The following is a 14,375-nucleotide window of genomic DNA, read 5'->3' as shown; positions in this document are numbered from 1 at the left end:
CTAACCCGGCCGCAACTGGACTTTTTTGTTATGTCAGAGGAGGCGCCGAGAGAGGGGGCGGACCAGTTGCAAGCCCGACAACAGCCCCGCAACTGCATGTCCCCAACATGGTTGTAACTCGACTTTTGTTTTGTCAGAGGGGGCACCGAGAGAGGGGGCGGGCCAGTTGCAATCTCGACAACAGCCCCACAACTGCATGTCCCCCAACATGGTTGCAACTCGACTTTTGTTTTGTCAGAGGGGGCGCCAGGAGAGGGGGCGGGCCAGTTGCAAGCCCGACAACAGCACCACAACTGCAAGTGTCGCACCCGACCGCAACTGCATGTCCCCCAACATGGTTGCAACTCTACTTTTGTTTTGTCAGAGGGGTCGCCGGGAGAGGGGGCGAACCAGTTGCAAGTTCGACAACAGCCCCGTAACTGCATGTCCCCCAACATGGTTGCAACTCGATTTCTGTTTTGTCGGAGGGGGCGTCGGGGGAGGAGCCGACCATTTGCAAGCCCGACAACAGCCCCACAACTGCAAGTGCTGCACCCGACCGCAACTGCATGTCCCCCAACACGGTTGCAACTCGACTTTTGTTTTGTCGAAGGGGGTGCCGGAGAGGGGGTGGGCCAGTTGCAAGCCCGACAACAGCCCCACAACTGTAAGTGCCGCATTCAACCGCAACTGCATGTCTTTTAACCCGACGGCAACTGGACTTTTTTGTTCTGTCAGAAGGGATGCCAGGAGAGGGGGCATGTCAGTTGCAAGCCCGACAACAGCCCCACAACTGTAAGTGCCGCATTCAACCGCAACTGCATGTCTTTTAACCCGACGGCAACTGGACTTTTTTGTTCTGTCAGAAGGGATGCCAGGAGAGGGGGCATGTCAGTTGCAAGCTCGACAACAGCCCCGCAACTGCAAGCGCCGCACCTGACCGTAATTGCATGTCCCCCAACATGGGTGCAACTAGACCTTTGTTTTGTTGGAGGGGGCGACGGGAGAGGGAGTGGGCCAGTTGCATGTCCAACACTAGAAATGCAACTGCAAGTGTCACACCTAGGCCTACAATTGCAAATGTCATCTCAGACTACACCTGCATGTTGCCCTGATGCCTGCTGATTAAGACTTATTTAAATCTCAATCGACTGGACCGTATCCACACCCCATTATCTACTTTGTTTTTCTTATTTAATACCTTTTTATTTTTATTTTCTGTTTCTCTAAAAAGAGGTGTTTTTATTTATTTTTTTAAACGTGACACACCAATCTAGTTGCACCTCTGCATCGCGTGTGTAACTGAATATGATTGGCTCTCTTATTTTGTTAGTAGTACCATTGTCAATTTGCTGATGATAACAAAATTACAAATAGATGAGACCCAATCTAAGAAAAAATGCAAGGTAAAACCATCATTAAATAATGCTAAACATTTTTCTAATTTCATGATGAATATTTTTAAACAGTATTGTACATTTTCTAATGGCACTCTAATTTTTTTAAAATACATGATTAATATTTGTGAAAATGCATGAACATATTTCTTAAAAAAAATCATGACTAATGCTTACATTTTCTAGAAGCAAAAATAGTATAAATAAGAATGGAAGGAGAAAAATGAAAAGTAAAACTGGACAAAATTGATAGTAACTGCATGTTAATTTTTTTTGCACGAACAACAAGCTAATACATCCGGCCGGTGCACCACACGTAGTAATGGAGCAGCAGCACGGAACAAAAATACTGCCCAATCTCTGGCCCAACTCAGCTCAAAAACACACAAAGCAAAGACAAACAAGGCAGCCCAGAAAGCAACCAGAGGTGACATGGTATGGGCTGGACAATAAAGGAAAAAAAAGGTGACGTCAGCCGACTGAGATTTCGCGAAATCTCAGTCGACTGAGACCTAGACAAACCCTTTCTTCTAACCCTGCTCATCACTACAAGCCGCGGCTACGACTCCAGCAAAAATTTGCCATTCCCTCAAGTGTATCCTCATATCATAAAGATCAAAGTATAAGTCACGTAAATACTGACATGACAAAATTAAAAAGATAACAAAATATCTCTGAGCTTGACACCAATGCCCGTCACCTGCCTCCGGCACCACCACAACAACCATTAAAGAAAAGAACGATGAATCACCTCCTCACCCGAGCTCGACGCGACTGCATCACTAATATTCAGTTTGCGAATCTCCAAGGTGACTCACCAAAAGTGAAGCAACGAATCAGACCGGAGCAACACCCCCGACACGCCATTGAACTCCAGATCTGACACCCCACCACGACTAAGACGCCGAAGGACGAAACCATACCTGCCATCCATGAACCACGAGCCCAACACACCTTCCGTTCTTCTAGATGTCGTCGATGCAGACCACAATCTGCATCCGCTTCTGGACTACCTCCCAAGTTTCGGTCCGACGTTGGAGCAAACTTCTTGGTAACAGCGAAGCCCGAGGACACATGCCCACCACGATATTTTTTAGATTTCTGAAAATAGATTCCAAGAACCTTGTTTACTTAAGTGAATAATTATTTCTTAAATTTACTTTTGAAGATATGACATTTTTTTTATAAAATTTACAAAGTTGTTTGTAAATTGTTTTCTAAATAAATGCTCACTAAATAGAAAACAGAAACAGTGGTTGACACTTCAGATTTCTTTTAAAAATCTGCCTGTTTTTTGAGAGAGAGAATTTTAAAATCTGGCTTGTGTGCTATCTCGACTATCTGCAGAAGTTTCTGTAAACTAGCCGCAGAAGCTATCGGCAGACATGAGGTCTCGTATCTCCTACAGCTTCCTCGGCCCACGGTACGCCCCTGCATCGACGCACGTCTCGCTACTAATGTCAGGCACAAGTGACTGTGACAAAAAGAAATCAGAGAGAAGTGGCGCTGGTAGGAACACATGTCTGTCTGTCTGTCTGTAGTAGCTTTTTATTAAGCACTGTACTGTATATTGGTACATTGGTACCCAACCCAATCATGCTGTGATCATGTCATTACATACAGTTCTTGGTCCAGTCGCTAGACAGTAATACATACATACAGAGGCTAATTAAGAGAATACAAAAGCAGAGAAAGAAAGTATGCTGCAAGATGAAGCAGAGGAAGAGAGAGGAGGGTGGGGCTAAGCTAAGCTAGCTAGCTAGTACAGATCGACCAAAGGAATGATCAAACAGCTTCTTACACTCTATACCAGAACCAAATTCAGTTCAGGTGGTTGATCGACGAGCTCAGCCGACGACCCTGCAGTTGGTCCTGATGGTGCCTTGGTTGCCGGTGAGCACGCCGATGGCGCCCATGGCGACCATGGCGCTGGCGAAGTCGGTCTGGAAGGTGCCGGGGCTGGAGGTGTAGCCGAGGACCTGCGCGGCGGTGCCGTTGTCGGCGAGCAGCGCCTGGTCGGAGGAGAGCAGGCCGCGGTTGGCGGCGACGTTGGCGTAGTAGTTGGTGTCGAAGGTGTTGGGGGTGACGGGGTCCATGGCCACGGGCTGGCTGGCGCCGGACTGCGGGCACTGCGTGCTCAGCGTCGCCAGGTAGCTCGGGTCCATGCTGGGGTCCTTGCCCCCGCTGGTCCCGTACGAGTAGAGCCGGCTGCTGAAGGAGCTGCACTGCGCCATCCCCACCGTGTGCGCACCTGCACATCAAATTCGTTCATTCGTTCAGCAAAACCTCTTCTCTCTCGGGCCGTCGGCGCACGAGGTTGGGGTGGTGACCACGTACGTACCTGAGAGCGCGACCATCTGGGCCTGGGTGAGGCCCTTGGAGCCGAAGATCTGGTTGAGCTGGTTCACGTTGGCGGTCGGCGGCGGCAGGTTCCCGTTGGTCTCCCCCGCCACCGAGACGTTGCCGTCTCGCCGCCCCGCCGGCACCTGGTACGAGTTACCTCCGACCTGCACACACATTTGCACACATCGTCAGTCCATTTCCGTTCTGGTAAAACAAAAAACTGGCACGCCATTTTTAAGTTTTAACCACTCCTGCATGATTGCATGGGTCAGTTAGCAGTGCCCGTCGATCCAGCGATCCTCATCCGATACACGGCGATCGACAGAGACATGTACAGTTTAAGGATGGCAACAGTACACTGAGGTGTTGCTTCATCTGCATCCGCCCTTCTTCTCTAGTCGCTAGAAACCACGGGCTAAGGACGGATGGAGACGCGTCACATGGGCATGGTTGGTGAGCCGGGCCGGGGCGGGGCGGGGGACGACGGCGCGGCATGGGGGGCTCCATGCCATCTATCCAAGTGGAGGAGGAGAGGAAGAGCGACAGAAATCATGGCATGTGCCGGCCACATGGGGAGGGCGTGAGACGGATCCACGTAAACTAGTCGGCCCGGCCACCAACGCACCCCGCACCCTAGCGTGCGCCGCTCGGTGAGCAAGATCCCCTGCTTCTCTGATTATCGCGGCCGATTGACACGAACGATGACGGAGCCCGAACCGCCGGTCTGCTGGTACGCGTCTTTTTCGTGTCAACAAGGTTGTTAGCTAGCCTCATGTGCTGTGCCCAGCTCTGAATGTACTACACAGCTTCACTGTCAGTCAGTCACACTCACGCACGCAGCGGTGCAGTACTTGAGATCGTCAAGCAGTTTTTAGCCCACCAGTTGAGAAACTCGATCGTCGTCAGTCAAATGAAAGAGTAACACAAAGGCCAGAGCTGCAACGGTCGTATGACTGGCCCTCCACCACCCAAACGTAATCCCCAGCACAACCCACGGCACATTAACTGCTGAACAACAAATACTCCAACCAGAGCACATCACTGTTCCTACCAGCAGTACTCTTGGATAACCTACCAACGGATTGTACCGTTGTCTGCGCGTAACTAACTGAGGAACTAATTAAAGGCTTGCATCGGGAAAGAGCGGCAGATCGCTTGGGTATTTGAACTTCTCCCCCACCACCCTGCGACGGGATGCACTTGGCGATCTTCCTTGCATCGAGACCGGAGCAAATTAAGCTCGGGAATGACTACGCGAACCCATCTTCTACTACTACCAGTAAGGCCTCTTTTGGTTCATAGGATAGGAATTTTGTTGGAAATAAATGACATGTATTTTGAATCCTATGAGTATGAATAGGAAACGAGATGTCAATTGATTGACACCAAAAGAATTTTTTCATTGAGTCTAGACTCATTTTTATTTTCCTATGAAATGTGAAGGATATGAACCAATCTTATGTAGAAATGGGAATTCATTCCTATGAACCAAAGGGCTTTGAAGGAAAAAATCCTATCCTCTAAAATTCCTATGAAATTCCTTTAAACCAATGGAGGCCTCAAAGTAAAACTTTCTATGCTATATATTTTTTCCCTCCGATGAATGAATGGAACCCCGCAGGCACGATGGCCACGCGGACAGCCTGGATCATGGCGCCTCCTCCGGCGGTCCGGCCACGTCCGGCAAGAAGAAAAACTCGGGGAAAGCGACCAGAGTTCTCTACTCTCTCCCTTTCCCACCATAACTACAACCTGGCATCCATTTCAAAAATAATAATAATAACTACAACCTGGCAGCGAGGCGTGACACGGACATGCGACCCTTGATCAGCACACACGGACGGCCACCGTAACGTAACGTAATGCGTGCGCCCAAAGCAACGGGCCTGCACCTGCAGAGCGTAGGGCCCTCCCCTCGGCGGCCTGTACGTTCGTGCGGTGCGGCGGAAGCAGTGCCATTCTCGGCATCGTTGGACGTTGGGTGCAGGTTGGCAGGCACGTAGACGTAGACGTAGGACTAGTATAGGACTAGGATTACTGGCGCTAGTGCGGCCTTCGGGTGGAAAGGAAAGGAGAGAAACAAAAGGCGGTCGGTTCCTTTCATGTCCTGGTTGCTTGCTTTTCGAGAAAGATACGCAGCAAAGGTGGTACGCATGGTGCGGTGGGCATCGGTAAAAGGCTTGATCGGAGATCGGTCGAGGCCCGCGCCACATGCTTCCATATTCCGACACCACATTCCTCCGACCCCACCGGCCGGCGATCGACCGAACGAACTCATAGAAACTCCTGACACACACACACAGTGACCTCCAGCAGGAAAGCAACCGAACGCAACGTACCAGGGCGAGGGCGTCTCTGGCGGCGAAGGCGAGCACGTCGGCGCAGGAGACGACGCCGTAGCAGGCCTGCTCCAGCCGCGTCTTGGCCGCGTCGATCACCTCGAACCCGCGCAGGCTCGAGTTGGGGGGCGCGTCCTTCTCCGCCTGGTTGCCCGCCGTCGAGTCCAGCAGCACCGACCCGTCGCAGCCCTGCATCATGCACCACGAACAACACATCAATTATTATGCCTAAATTCATCTGCCGTTAGTGATGCTCGATCGAGTAGGAGTAGGTGATATCATGCCGGCCAGGCCCATGAATGAAAGCAACCGAGCATGCACTGTCAAGCATCGCTCCCAACGCGTCACGCTCGAGCGGTTGGGGGTTAGCGTCGAGGCTCTATCCAATTTTGCCAAGAAACAAGACAAAAAAAACAGAGCAGAGCAAAGGATGGACTCTTGTGCTCGTATGGCAACGGCCTGTCAGAGCGCCACCATTCTGGGCTTCCAGCACCCGATCTACCACTTGCTCCTCGCTGTAAATAAAAGAGGAAGAAACTGCCAGCGCAGAGCACGGCGCACGGCAAAAGAGGACATTCAGCAGGCTCCTCCACATGCGAGCCAAGGACACCGGTGACATCGCCGCATTGGATCACTCACCGCATCTCTACTTCTCAATCTACTCCTACCTCTGAAGTCTGACCTCGATCTCACGCCAAGCAAGAAGAGAACCGAGCTCTTGTCTGTCCATGGAAGGGAATCGGAGCTAGCTAGCTAGCAGGGCTGGAGGTATCGAATTGCGATGTAGTACTAGTACGTACCCTGACGAAGCAGTCGTGGAAGTGGAGCCGGAGGAGGCCGGCGGCGGTGCCGGGGCTGCCGGACACGCCCTTGCTGACCTCCTGCTGCACGATGATCTCCGCCGCCGGGCACAGCGTGTCGTAGTACCCGACCTGCAGCTGCGCCCTCCCCGTCGCCGCCACCATCGCCAGCACCACCACCGCCGCCACAGCCCGCAGCCGCATTCGCGCTCCTCCTCTGGCCGCCGGCGCCTCCATGTATGTATATCCCTGGCCTAGCTCCCTGGATGGCCGGCCGGGCAACCAATTCAGGTCTTGCTTCCTTAAGCCGGCGGCAATTAATCCTCGACGCCGCTAGAGGCCGCAAGAGATAGCAGCGGCAGCAGCAGCAGCAACTTTCCGGTGGCGCTATCTATCTATGCGATGGGCGGTGATATCTTCCGGGCTAAGGATGAAGACGAGGAGAAACCGGTGCGAGCCCAGGTGGGAGCGGAGGCTGGTTTTGTAGGCGGGCGGGCGGGTGAGGCGAGGCGAGGCGAGGCAGGGTGGCACGAGCCATGTGGTGTACAACTAGGTTAGCGGAAGAGAGGGACCCGGGCCCAAACTTTTTGAGCTATCATTGAGGCGATAAAATTAACTTTGATCGATGTGATCCATGACACAAAGATCCATCCATTCGTTCATCAGTGAAATTCTTTTTACCTTTTGAGTTTTGATTTGGTCTGCCGCGTGCCATAGATTGATTTACTGGGGATGGATCATGGATGGATCGAGGGAGGGACAATTCGGTCGGGCAGTGTCAGTGTGACTGCAGTGGTGAGCAGTGGGCTAATGTGGCGAGACCTGGCATGTGACACAAGAGGGTACGTTGCGCCAAGCTGGCGCCGCAGATGATTAGTCGATCAATGGTCTCTTCTTCTTTATGTAGATTGGAAGTTTCCTCTCTGCTCTATCACGCTCGCCCCAGTAGTTTTTGTTCCGCTACATCGGCATCTGATGCCAAAAACGGGATATTTGCTACTAGGAGCCTATGCGATTTGTGTGTCCATCACAACGAACATTCGGTGGTAACTTAATGCGATCCAGTACAGCCTTACGGTTATCGACTGATCTGATCTTGACCAGTGTCCTCCGTCCGATGTACTGTGTCCTAGATAGTTAGTGTCACATCCCTAGCTTCTGGTGCTGCCTAGCGTTTGCATCATGTTTAAATTTCTGAAACTTGAACTGGGGAAATTTAGAAGCCTCAAAACCCTAAATAAAAGAAGGGCAAAAACCCTAAAAGCACATTCATTGTTCCAAAATGCTCTTCTTGGATGTTTAATATTTTTGGCAAGGGTTTTGATCCAAACCAAAAATATTGAACATTTTTAAGGATTTATTTTTGGGACTTTGAATTTAAATCATTAGCTATTTGAATTTGAATTATATTCATATAACTAGAATATAATTTCAAATACCCCTGAAATATTTTATGAGCTTTTGGAAAAGTCCATCTAGCAAAATAAAAATATTCAGACGAGCTTTTGGCATTGTTTGAATTATTTTAAATTCAAAACAGTGGCAAAATAAATTAATAAAACAAACAGAACAGAAAAATTAAAAAAGAGAGAAGGAACTTACCTGACGCTTACCTGAGGCCCACTCACCTGTGCGGCCTGCTGCAAAAGCCGGCCCAGCCCACCTCCTCCTCTCTATCGTCTTCCTCCCCCTCGCCCCGAAGCTGCTCGGTGGCGAGCGCCGACGCCACCCCGGCCACCTCCTGTTTCCCCTGGCCACCTCCTGCTGCCCCCTCATCGCCCTGGACTTCCTCCGCGATGCCACGACACTTCCCCTGATCCCCCCCCTCGCTCTGGACCCCCCCTCCTCCTCTGCTCTCTCTCTCTCGCGATCGACCACGAGCACCCGAGAGCACCGACGAGCTCCACCCCGGCCAATGTCCACCCCTCGCCTCGCCGATGCTTCCAGAAGAACCGCCGCGCCTTCCTCATCCTCTCCACCAAGCCATGGAACTACGGACGCGCCACAACGTCGCCGGCATCGCCGTTTCCATCGCCGGCCGCCGAGGATCGCCGTCGTCAAATTCGTCGCCGTTCGGCCTTCCCCGAGCTCGCCGTCCACCTCTACGGGATCCACGTGAGCTCCACTCCGTTTCCCCTCCTTCGTTTTGCTCGTTCCCGTGCCGTAGCACCCCCGCCCACATTCCCGAGCACCGCCGTCCGCCATGGCCGCGTAGCTCTCCTGACCTGAGCCCCTCTGCTCGAACCCGTGGCACCAGCGTGCTTCTGGTGGCCCGCGGATGCCATCTGGACCATCAGCTCCTCCCCTAGCGCGCCGCAGCCCCAACCCCGCATGTGGTCGAACTCCGGCCGCCGTCTTGGAGCTCGCCGTCGTTGGCTCCGGCCACGATAGACCCGGCCTCCACCACCACTAGATGCGCGCGAGTGAGGGCCTCCTCCCTGTGCCCTTCTCTTGCCCAGCCGTCGTCTGTAGCGCAGCCCCGGCGAACATCCGCCGCGTTTCGGGTCGCCGCCGGCCGAACTCCGGTGGCCAGTGACGTGGCGCTGTCATTAGCCACTAATGACGCCCTAACCAACCCACCTAGCTCACTGACATCTGGGCCCCACGCCCTAGATAATCTAGGATTTATTTCTGTTTAGATTAGTTTATAATCACGCGGGACCCACCAGTCAGAGTTGACTGGGCTGACGTGTCCGTTGACTGGGCCCACACGTCAGTGTCACTATCCAGCACTAGTCACTGACCTTTGGCCCCCACATGTCAGATTTGACCTGGACAACGCCGTTGACTTGCTGACGTCACTGTGAAGTCATGCTGACGCAGTAATAGGTTTTCTGGATTTACTTTTATTCAGGAATTTCAGAAAATGATTAAAACTTCAAAAATTCATAGAAAATTAACCGTAACTCCAAATGAAATAAATTATATATGAAAAATTATCAGAAAAATTCAAGGAATCCATCTGTACCATTTTCATGCATGTTAGAACAACTTATAGCTGCTGTTTAGCACAAATCAATTAAATGGCATTTGAATAATCACATATGGAGTTTAAATTTGAATCTTGTATTCAAACCAACTTCATTTAACTTGTTGCTAGATGCATTAGCCCAAAACACATTCATTTTGTCATGTCATGATCATGCATCATATTGTGCATTGCATTGATTGTGTTTCTTCTGTGTTTGCCGGTGTTGTTCCCCCTCGGTAGACGTTGTACCGATGATGTGATCGTTGACACTGATGAAGACTCAATGTTATCCTCAGAAGTGCCAGGCAAGCAAAACCTCCTTGTTCATTCCGATAAAATCCCACTCTCTCGCTCCTGCTCTCTATTACTGCATTAGGACAACAATGATTCAACTGTTACTTGCTGCGGTAGCTGAACCCCTTTATCCTTTGCATGGCCTATCATTGCCACAGTAAATAGATGAAACCCACTAGCATGAGTAGGAGTTGTTTGAGCCCTGATGTGCCTACTCATTCATGCTTGTTTGTCATGCCTGCTACTGCTTAGAGTTGAGTCAGGTCTGATTCATCGGGGATGAATCAGAGGCGTGTCAACATGTCCTGCTGTGTGTGAGCTAAGTGTGTGAACATGATTTGGTAAAGGTAGCGGTGAGAGGCCATGTAGGAGTATATGGTGGGTTGTCTCATTGCAGCCGTCCTCAGGAACTGAGTTCTGTGTTTGTGATCCATGACCAGTTACTACCACACATTGGGTTCCGGTAACTCGACCCCTCTCGACTTATTAATCAACATGATCTCTGTCCAGGAGTTGCAACTAGTTTCTGGTGTTTGTAGGTAGTGTTAGTAGTCTACCAAGTGGCACCCGGTACAGGTGGGCTTGAGACAGACTAGGCACAGTGGCACGGTGTACCAAGTGGCACCCGGATGGTGGGCTTGGGAACCCTGCTCACATCGTTTGGGGCCGTGAGCGACACCCCGGCCGGATCTCCTTGCGGATGGAACCCGAATAGGCGATAAACCTGGACGAGAGACTTGTTCGGTTAGTCAGGTCGTGGCCGACTCCCTCGCCCGGCTTCCGCTTGAAGGTTGCCGAGGTACATGACGTGTACAGGGCGATAAGTGACGGGAGTGTGTGTGAAGAAGTACACCCCTGCAGGGTTATCATTATCTATTCGAATAGCCGGATTCCTCGGATATGGAAACTTGGACCCCTTGCATAGTTCATAGACAAGTGAAAGTGGATACTCTAAAATACGCAAGATAAGCGTGAGTGCTATGGATGGCGTTCTCGTAGGTAGACAGGAGTGGATCCATAGTGGTGTATTGATATGGTGAATATGTGGACTCGTGTGCGCCACCTCAAAAGAGTTACTTGCAGTCGTAGTGTCAGGATAGCCACCGAGTCAAAGCTGGCTTGCTGCAGTTAAACTCCACCATCCCCTTTGTTGATAATGATGCATATGTAGTTAGTTCTGATGTAAGTCTTGCTGGGTACATTTGTACTCACGTTTGCCTATTTTATGTTTTTGCAGAGAGACTTCGGTCTCGCTAGTAGTTCCACGTGGACTTCGACGTTTAGCTTGTTACCTCAGCTACGATCTTGTGCCCTCGGCAGAATCTGGTAGATAGTTAGGCTTCTCAGCCTCTTTCATTTATAGTTGTCTGTACTCAGACATGATAGCTTCCGTTTGTGTTTTGACTTGTATGCTCTGATTGTTGGGTCATGAGACCCATGTTTGTAATATCCCGCTCCTCGGAACCTAATAAATACTTGAGTCGTAGAGTCATGTTGTGATGCCATGTTGTATTTGCACATATCGAGCATATTGTGTGTATGATTGAAATGCTTGGTATGTGTGGGATCTGACTATCTAGTTGTTTATCCTTAGTAGCCTCTCTTACCGGGAAATGTCTCCTAGTGTTTCCACCGAGCCATGGTAGCTTGCTACTGCTCCGGAACACTTAGGCTGGCCGGCATGTGTCCTTCTTCGTTCCTGTGTCTGTCCCTTCGGGGAAATGTCACGCGATGAATACCGGAGTCCTGTTAGCCCGCTACAGCCCGGTTCGCCGGAGTCCTGCTAGCCCAGTGCTATAGCCTGGATTCACTCGCTGATGACCGACACGTTCGTTGCTGGGTCATGTATGCCTGTCCCTGTAAGTTAGTGCCACTTTGGGTTCACGACTAGCCATGTCAGCCCGGGTTCTTTGTCATATGGATGCTAGCGACACTATCATATACGTGAGCCAAAAGGCGCAAACGGTCCCGGTCCAGGTAAGGTGGCACCTGTGGGAATACCGTGCGTGAGGCCGCAAAGTGATATGATGTGTTACATGCTAGATCGGTGTGACTTAGGATCGGGGTCCTGACAGCGTTGGTATCAGAGCTTGACTGCCTGTAGGATTACCAAGCCAAACTGGTCGAAGTTGAGTCTAGAAATTCTTTAGTTATATAAGGGAATTGATTGTGGGATGGAACGTAAGGCTCTTTTTACTCCTTATACCTCATGCCCTTCTGATCTGAGTCATCTTATCTTTCCTACGGGGTTAAGAACTAGGCCTTCTCTTCTTTCTATTAGGATCACGTGTTACTTATCCGTAGACTTATAAGATCGTTGGATTTAAGTCTCAGTTCAGTTCCTACTATTTCTTTATGTTAACTGTTGATCTCCAAACCTTGATATTGTGCTTTTGAGTGGTTATGCCACCATTTTTGTGAATGTCTCAAATCTTTTTTGAGCATTTACAGCCGTTATGCTGTCCGAGTCATCCTAGGTTTCTAAATAGTCTGATGCATTTGCAAAATCCTTTCCCTCTGGTTTCGATGTTCCTTTATGCCAGCTCAATCACACTAATTGTTGAGTTGAGGTATTCTATTGCCTTGACATTTATGTTGGAGCTATTATTATGACCCTAGGTGTTTTAGGGAGTCACCTAGTAATCTAGCAATGTTTAGTGTTCTCAGTGTGAAGATTCTGGCCTTTATTCTCGAAAGCATCCCGTGATGCTACCTAGTAGTAGGTATTCTATCCCTGGGTTTTGAACCCGAGATTCACTCTACTTACTTCATGTTGATAGTGTTTGCTAGTTCCTTTAGGATATTAGTAACTTTGCGATAGTCCTCGAGGTTCGTGGTACATCCTTCTTCCAATTACCATGAACCATTCTTGGCAGGAGTTCTTCTGAACCAAAAGATGACAACAAGAGTGCTCTTGATGAGTTCTCCATTATATATTGTGACTCTGCCTGTTCTACCTTTCTGTGTGGGTTATCCAGAAGAAATATGTCGAACTCGTTCGACATGCTAATCCATGCATCCACAACTCAGAAAATCTTATGTTCTTCTGAGTTGCCCCTTTTTAGTTGTCTACTGACCTTCGTCTATCAATTGATAGTCAAGAGTATGCGTGCGTTCGTTTATCGATGCCTATTATTCTTGTGGTCCGTCAAGCCATTCTATCCGGAATGACTAGGAGAAACAAACTCCAGTACCTCTTCCATATCCAGGATTGGGTCAAAGAAGTTGTGCTCCGCAGATCAAATTGCTAATCCAGCCTTTGTTCTGTTCTACCTTGGAGTATTGCCATCTTTTATATCGGGATTGTTATAGGAATTGCACACCATCCTATGAACTCTTGATACCGTGATACTCTCTCCATCATTATTCATTTCTCGGTTTCCGTGTTATTATAACCGGAATGCCGACAAGTGAATCGTGGTGTGTGAAATCAATACTCCTAGCAACTCCGTTGCTTGGTAGTTAAATGGACAATAACCTCATCCTTAGCGAGTTGATTATTGAATCATCACCTTGAGGTTGATCGTGCTACCTAGTCCACTTTTCTGGTGCACTCTTCGATTGATGAGTTAGGATTTTGTTAAGTCCTCTCTCATTTGATCATATCGTCTTGCCCTCAAAAGCAAGATTGTTCTCGAGTTTAGTAACATACCGGTGGTTCGTGATTTTCTGATTATCTTCTCGGAAGTATCACCAGGTCGTCACCTGACTGTTATGTTGAGCTCGTGATCAAGTTGGTTTCTTGTAAACCACCCCTTCTCCAAGAATTCATGTTGGATACCCCTGAGCTAGTTGGTTAAGCTAAACGACAACTTGGAGAGTTAGAAGATAAAAGCTTGTCCGACTCAGTTCATTCCAAAGGGATATCCTTGCGTGTGTGTGTTGAAGAAAGATGATATCTTCAATTATTGGTCCCTGTGATCAGTTGCTGGATCTATTATCGTACCCAAACCTTTGATTGAGTATGGGCTATCGTCAAATCAAATCAGTATCAACGATGTTCATAATGTTGTCTTACTCGTGGTTGATCCCTCGGGCATATACCATTACATCTTTTGGTCTGACCAATGCTATCACCGTGTTCATTTAACTATGGAATTCCTTTTAAAAGGGAACCCGGATGAATTGTTGTTGAGCCCATTGACAACATCCTTATCTCCTCCATGATTTTGTTGAACATTAAGCTAGTGTTGGAAACTTGTGTAAGCATTTTCTTCATGCCCCGATCATGAAGTATATGTTTGGATGAAAG

The 14,375-nt window shown here is 49.4% G+C and overlaps 1 protein-coding gene across 1 annotated transcript; it reads right to left on the bottom strand.

Moving 5' to 3' along the window:
• Positions 1-2,883: 2,883 nt before the first annotated feature.
• LOC123105951 (peroxidase 5) lies at positions 2,884-7,329 on the bottom strand. The gene is made up of 4 exons (XM_044528137.1): positions 6,859-7,329; positions 6,059-6,247; positions 3,718-3,883; positions 2,884-3,627 (listed from the first exon to the last, which is right to left on the bottom strand). Exons 1-4 carry the CDS (start codon positions 7,093-7,095, stop codon positions 3,224-3,226), a joined length of 996 nt encoding a protein of 331 aa, XP_044384072.1. The 5' UTR covers positions 7,096-7,329; the 3' UTR covers positions 2,884-3,223.
• Between the last annotated feature and the right edge of the window lie 7,046 nt (positions 7,330-14,375).

This window comes from Triticum aestivum, chromosome 5A, assembly GCF_018294505.1.
Source record: "Triticum aestivum cultivar Chinese Spring chromosome 5A, IWGSC CS RefSeq v2.1, whole genome shotgun sequence".
In the NCBI taxonomy this organism is placed as follows: Eukaryota; Viridiplantae; Streptophyta; class Magnoliopsida; order Poales; family Poaceae; genus Triticum; species Triticum aestivum.
Note: the sequence above shows the minus strand (reverse complement) of the source record. Positions and strands in the feature narration are given on the sequence as shown.

What these genes read in the sequence shown, in the direction of transcription:
- LOC123105951 (XM_044528137.1), bottom strand. Translation starts at nt 7,095, where the DNA reads ATGGAGGCGCCGGCGGCCAGAGGAGGAGCGCGAATGCGGCTGCGGGCT. An exon ending in TCCACGACTGCTTCGTCAGG is followed by an intron (nt 6,248 to 6,858) that starts GTACGTACTAGT and finishes TGCATGATGCAG; the next exon opens with GGCTGCGACGGGTCGGTGCT. An exon ending in CCAGATGGTCGCGCTCTCAG is followed by an intron (nt 3,628 to 3,717) that starts GTACGTACGTGG and finishes TTTGATGTGCAG; the next exon opens with GTGCGCACACGGTGGGGATG.